The 7,296-nt window shown below is 36.6% G+C and overlaps 1 protein-coding gene across 1 annotated transcript in view; it reads left to right on the top strand.

The window, feature by feature from the left end:
- LOC137410970 (fermitin family homolog 2-like) overlaps positions 1-7,296 on the top strand; it is a 55,634-nt gene that overhangs the window by 39,835 nt on the left and 8,503 nt on the right. Inside the window, exons 11-12 of the mRNA XM_068096428.2 lie at positions 2,464-2,570; positions 2,655-2,879. Coding sequence (XP_067952529.2) covers positions 2,464-2,570; positions 2,655-2,879 — 332 coding nt within the window. The remainder of the gene's footprint in view (positions 1-2,463; positions 2,571-2,654; positions 2,880-7,296) is intronic.

The following is a 7,296-nucleotide window of genomic DNA, read 5'->3' as shown; positions in this document are numbered from 1 at the left end:
GTTGAGCTTCAACTTTCCGACAGATGGCCTCACATTATCCTCAAGCACCCTCTGGAACAATGAAGAATTCATAGTGGATTCTAGTTCGGTGTTCATTGTTCTCATTGTTCATTGTTCCAGAATTCTGGTCTTTGCCTGGGTGTTCACTGGCAAACTTTATTCTTGCCCTGATGTTCTTTCTGGACAGCAAAGGTTTCCTCCTGGCACACCTCCCATGTAGATCAAATTTGTGCAGCCTCTTTCTAATGGTAGACACGTGCACTTTGACATCAACAGTGGCAAGAGCTACCTGTAGGTCCCGTGATGACATTCCGGGGTTCTTAGAGACTTCTTTCAGCATCTTGCGGTCTGTTCTCGGGCTGAACTTGCTGGGGCGGCCTGACCTGAACAAGTTGGCAGTTGTTTGGAATCTTCTCCACTTGTAGATGATCTTCCGGACAGTCGAATGATTGATTTCAAATTGTTTGGAGATCTTTTTAAATCCCTTCCCAGACTCGTAGGCATGGACAACCTTCTTTCTGAAGGCCTCAGAGAGCTCTTTTGATCTCGGCATGGTGATGCCGCACACTTCAACAACAAAGAGCAAACCAAACTAAATGTCTGAGGTTTAAATAAGACTGGTTCCTCCAAGATCCTCTCTAACGATGTTCTAATCATTTGCACCCGAGCTGGTGCACCTGATTCTAATTTTAGGTATTTGAAGTGGTGATAAATGTGGGGGTGTACTTACTTTTTCCACATGCGAAATTTGCATTTATGTTTATTTAAATTATACAATGGACTACAAAATGTAAATGTTTCATGATATTTGTTATATTATATCACCTTTATCTATCAATCAGCCTGGTGTTGGCTTAGTGGTTAGGGTGCTGGCTTAGGATACCTAGGATCCTGGGTTAGAATCCCGGTCGATCGCTGAATTAATGCCAGGGGGGTTGACTCAGCCTGTCATCCTTCCAAGGTCGGCAAATTGAGTACCAGCTTGCTGGGATGAATGATCCCGGTGTGTACCCCGGTTTAGAATAGGTACACCATATCCCTGCGCATCGTAAGAGGTGACCAAGGGTTGGCGTCAGGAAGGGCATCTGGCCATAAAAGCATTGCCTCAAACAGGGAACCATGATTGTCATGGGGCCCGCAAGGATAACCCCCGCTCTAGCGGGGAAAATGGCCTCAAAACGATCATTCATTCACCTTTATCTATCAATATTTTTGAAATGAAGATCAAATAGCTGTATGTTGAAATATGTTGAAAAAGTCAAAACTTTACATGGGGTGTACTTACTTTTTCACGTGACTGTATATATATATATATATATATGCATATATATATTTATATATATATGCATACATATGTCTGGCAGGATGGCTTTGAGCTGCACACACTCACCTTTAAGCTGTCTAGCCTGGGTTTGAATCCCGACCCAACTATAAATGGTCATCCTGATGCTTCACAGGCGCGGTGATTCATGAGTGGACCATCTCTTGGATGGATGTTAGACGGTGTCTTGTCTGCCAGCATTAGTTGGTCGTCATTAAAGATCCCACTGTGTCCTTTGTGAAGAGTAGGCGAGCTACCACCGGCAACCTGAACAAATTCCATATTCCTGCCTGAACAACTGCTGGGAGGGCAATGGTAAACCAGGTAGTATAACCTTTGTCAAGAAACTGCTTCGGCAGCACAGACGCTCTGCAGCAGAGTATAGCATATCGGAATCAAATATATTGTTGTCACAACAACCTACTGACGTTACGCTAATGAGCATCACACACCTCGTCTCCAATTAGGCCGAGCGAAGCTAGGGACGTATGGTATGGTCTTGATGCGTGGAATTTAATCGCCGCAGCCAATCAACTCTCAACGGGCGTTTCTAATTATCAGGTGAGGGACCACTACAACCCAAATTCATCCGAGACCAGGTATATTGGGGACACCTCACGCAATGCATCAATGTTTCTAATTATCAGGTGAGGGACCACTACAACCCAAATTCATCCGAGACCAGGTATATTGGGGACACCTTACACAATGCATCAATGTTTCTAATTATCAGGTGAGGGACCACTACAACCCAAATTCATTCGAGACCAGGTATATTTGATTGCAATAAAGGAACAAATAGTCACAGGGAGATTTTCCATGGCGTAGCTTTTCTTGGTTGCTTTACGCAGCTTTTTGGCTGGAAGAGCACATTTGTTATTATTTACAATTATATAATCATTTAATTAAGTAGGAGATAGCATATTGGATCGTTTTATGTCAATTATGTACTGCATTTTGCTTGTTAAACCACTCTATCTCATTGATAAATCAGTTTTCCCTTGAATCAATGGGCAGCACAATAAATTTATGAACATGTGTGTTCAAGCGAGAGAAGTTCTTTGGGAGAAGTTTTATTGCATGAATCCGCTCCTACAATGTGCAACGGATTGAGCACTGAGCAGCCACGACGTGCCTTGCAGGATGTGAAATCGTACCAGACGTCAACATCTCGGCACAAAAGTTCAATATCAAGCTCATGCTCGTCGTTGCGGAGGGGATGAACGAAATTTGGCTGCGTTGTGAAAACGTGAGTTAAACGTGCACAGAAGTCGTAAAATATTTTGTCCGTAAACCATTCCCGATGAACAACACACCCACGTCGCCCACACAGGAAGAGCAGTACGCGCGCTGGATGGGCGCGTGCCGCCTGGCGTCGAAAGGCCGCAGCATGGCGGACAGCTCCTACCAGCCGGAGGTGGACAACATCTTGTCGTTCCTGTGTATGAAGCACGCGAATCCCGACGTGCAGGCATTAGACATGCAGGGATTGTCATTGGACATTGTCCCCGAGAGCCTCGTTTCTCCACGATATTGCAAAAAGCACAAAGGAAAGCAGGTGAGGAGGATGGACCACTTACTGTACATTCAGATATATACAACACACAGACAGACAAACGTACACACAAGCAGACACTTCTCAAAAAATTACATGTTCTGTAGTGCAATTCCTTGCAGTGTGCTTCTTCCTTCCCTTGGAAGTCTTCTTGAAGCATTCTGTCATACCATCCGCTGGAAATTTCTACTTTTCCCATTTCTCTCCACAAAACAGTATTTTGTTTTGGAAATTTCTACTTTTCCCATTTCTCTCCACAATACAGTATTTTGTTTTGGAAATTTCTACTTTTCCCATTTCTCTCCACAAAACAGTATTTTGTTTTGGAAATTTCTACTTTTCCCATTTCTCTCCACAATACAGTATTTTGTTTTGGAAATTTCTACTTTTCCCATTTCTCTCCACAAAACAGTATTTTGTTTTGGAAATTTCTACTTTTCCCATTTCTCTCCACAATACAGTATTTTGTTTTGGAAATTTCTACTTTTCCCATTTCTCTCCACAAAACAGTATTTTGTTTTGGAAATTTCTACTTTTCCCATTTCTCTCCACAATACAGTATTTTGTTTTGGAAATTTCTACTTTTCCCATTTCTCTCCACAAAACAGTATTTTGTTTTGGAAATTTCTACTTTTCCCATTTCTCTCCACAATACAGTATTTTGTTTTGGAAATTTCTACTTTTCCCATTTCTCTCCACAAAACAGTATTTTGTTTTGGAAATTTCTACTTTTCCCATTTCTCTCCACAATACAGTATTTTGTTTTGGAAATTTCTACTTTTCCCATTTCTCTCCACAAAACAGTATTTTGTTTTGGAAAGTTCTACTTTTCCCATTTCTCTCCACAATACAGTATTTTGTTTTGGAAATTTCTACTTTTCCCATTTCTCTCCACAATACAGTATTTTGTTTTGGAAATTTCTACTTTTCCCATTTCTCTCCACAATACAGTATTTTGTTTTGGAAATTTCTACTTTTCCCATTTCTCTCCACAATACAGTATTTTGTTTTGGAAATTTCTACTTTTCCCATTTCTCTCCACAATACAGTATTTTGTTTTGGAAATTTCTACTTTTCCCATTTCTCTCCACAATACAGTATTTTGTTTTGGAAATTTCTACTTTTCCCATTTCTCTCCACAATACAGTATTTTGTTTTGAAAATTTCTACTTTTCCCATTTCTCTCCACAAAACAGTATTTTGTTTTGGAAATTTCTACTTTTCCCATTTCTCTCCACAATACAGTATTTTGTTTTGGAAATTTCTACTTTTCCCATTTCTCTCCACAATACAGTATTTTGTTTTGGAAATTTCTACTTTTCCCAATTTCTCTCCACAATACAGTATTTTGTTTTGGAAATTTCTACTTTTCCCATTTCTCTCCACAATACAGTATTTTGTTTTGGAAATTTCTACTTTTCCCATTTCTCTCCACAATACAGTATTTTGTTTTGGAAATTTCTACTTTTCCCATTTCTCTCCACAATACAGTATTTTGTTTTGGAAATTTCTACTTTTCCCATTTCTCTCCACAATACAGTATTTTGTTTTGGAAAGTTCTACTTTTCCCATTTCTCTCCACAATACAGTATTTTGTTTTGGAAATTTCTACTTTTCCCATTTCTCTCCACAATACAGTATTTTGTTTTGGAAATTTCTACTTTTCCCATTTCTCTCCACAATACAGTATTTTGTTTTGGAAATTTCTACTTTTCCCATTTCTCTCCACAATACAGTATTTTGTTTTGGAAAGTTCTACTTTTCCCATTTCTCTCCACAATACAGTATTTTGTTTTGGAAATTTCTACTTTTCCCATTTCTCTCCACAATACAGTATTTTGTTTTGGAAATTTCTACTTTTCCCATTTCTCTCCACAATACAGTATTTTGTTTTGGAAATTTCTACTTTTCCCATTTCTCTCCACAATACAGTATTTTGTTTTGGAAATTTCTACTTTTCCCATTTCTCTCCACAATACAGTATTTTGTTTTGGAAATTTCTACTTTTCCCATTTCTCTCCACAATACAGTATTTTGTTTTGGAAATTTCTACTTTTCCCATTTCTCTCCACAATACAGTATTTTGTTTTGGAAAGTTCTACTTTTCCCATTTCTCTCCACAATACAGTATTTTGTTTTGGAAAGTTCTACTTTTCCCATTTCTCTCCACAATACAGTATTTTGTTTTGGAAAGTTCTACTTTTCCCATTTCTCTCCACAATACAGAATTTTTTTTGGAAATTTCTACTTTTCCCATTTCTCTCCACAATACAGTATTTTGTTTTGGAAATTTCTACTTTTCCCATTTCTCTCCACAATACAGTATTTTGTTTTGGAAATTTCTACTTTTCCCATTTCTCTCCACAATACAGTATTTTGTTTTGGAAATTTCTACTTTCCCCATTTCTCTCCACAATACAGTATTTTGTTTTGGAAATTTCTACTTTTCCCATTTCTCTCCACAATACAGTATTTTGTTTTGGAAATTTCTACTTTTCCCATTTCTCTCCACAATACAGTATTTTGTTTTGGAAATTTCTACTTTTCCCATTTCTCTCCACAATACAGTATTTTGTTTTGGAAATTTCTACTTTTCCCATTTCTCTCCACAATACAGTATTTTGTTTTGGAAATTTCTACTTTCCCAATTTCTCTCCACAATACAGTATTTTGTTTTGGAAATTTCTACTTTTCCCATTTCTCTCCACAATACAGTATTTTGTTTTGGAAATTTCTACTTTTCCCATTTCTCTCCACAATACAGTATTTTGTTTTGGAAATTTCTACTTTTCCCATTTCTCTCCACAATACAGTATTTTGTTTTGGAAATTTCTACTTTTCCCATTTCTCTCCACAATACAGTATTTTGTTTTGAAAATTTCTACTTTTCCCATTTCTCTCCACAAAACAGTATTTTGTTTTGGAAATTTCTACTTTTCCCATTTCTCTCCACAATACAGTATTTTGTTTTGGAAATTTCTACTTTTCCCATTTCTCTCCACAATACAGTATTTTGTTTTGGAAATTTCTACTTTTCCCATTTCTCTCCACAATACAGTATTTTGTTTTGGAAATTTCTACTTTTCCCATTTCTCTCCACAATACAGTATTTTGTTTTGGAAAGTTCTACTTTTCCCATTTCTCTCCACAATACAGTATTTTGTTTTGGAAAGTTCTACTTTTCCCATTTCTCTCCACAATACAGAATTTTTTTTGGAAATTTCTACTTTTCCCATTTCTCTCCACAATACAGTATTTTGTTTTGGAAATTTCTACTTTTCCCATTTCTCTCCACAATACAGTATTTTGTTTTGGAAATTTCTACTTTTCCCATTTCTCTCCACAATACAGTATTGTTTTGGAAATTTCTACTTTTCCCATTTCTCTCCACAATACACTATTTTGTTTTGGAAATTTCTACTTTTCCCATTTCTCTCCACAATACAGTATTTTGTTTTGGAAAGTTCTACATTTCCCATTTCTCTCCACAATACAGTATTTTGTTTTGGAAAGTTCTACTTTTCCCATTTCTCTCCATAATACAGTATTTTGTTTTGGAAATTTCTACTTTTCCCATTTCTCTCCACAATACAGTATTTTGTTTTGGAAATTTCTACTTTTCCCATTTCTCTCCACAATACAGTATTTTGTTTTGGAAATTTCTACTTTTCCCATTTCTCTCCACAATGCAGTATTTTGTTTTGGAAATTTCTAGTTTTCCCATTTCTCTCCACAATACAGTATTTTGTTTTGGAAATTTCTACTTTTCCCATTTCTCTCCACAATACAGTATTTTGTTTTGGAAATTTCTACTTTTCCCATTTCTCTCCACAATACAGTATTTTGTTTTGGAAATTTCTACTTTCCCCATTTCTCTCCACAATACAGTATTTTGTTTTGGAAATTTCTACTTTTCCCATTTCTCTCCACAATACAGTATTTTGTTTTGGAAAGTTCTACTTTTCCCATTTCTCTCCACAATACAGTATTTTGTTTTGGAAATTTCTACTTTTCCCATTTCTCTCCACAATACAGTATTTTGTTTTGGAAATTTCTACTTTTCCCATTTCTCTCCACAATACAGTATTTTGTTTTGGAAATTTCTACTTTTCCCAATTTCTCTCCACAATACAGTATTTTGTTTTGGAAATTTCTACTTTTCCCATTTCTCTCCACAATACAGTATTTTGTTTTGGAAATTTCTACTTTTCCCATTTCTCTCCACAATACAGTATTTTGTTTTGGAAAGTTCTACTTTTCCCATTTCTCTCCACAATACAGTATTTTGTTTTGGAAATTTCTACTTTTCCCATTTCTCTCCACAATACAGTATTTTGTTTTGGAAAGTTCTACTTTTCCCATTTCTCTCCACAATACAGTATTTTGTTTTGGAAATTTCTACTTTTCCCATTTCTCTCCA

The sequence above is a fragment of the Myxine glutinosa genome, chromosome 9, assembly GCF_964187855.1.
Source record: "Myxine glutinosa chromosome 9, kmMyxGlut1.1, whole genome shotgun sequence".
NCBI lineage: Eukaryota > Metazoa > Chordata > Myxini > Myxiniformes > Myxinidae > Myxine > Myxine glutinosa.
The sequence above is the reverse complement of the archived record's forward strand: the minus strand, read 5'-3'. Positions and strand labels throughout refer to the sequence as shown.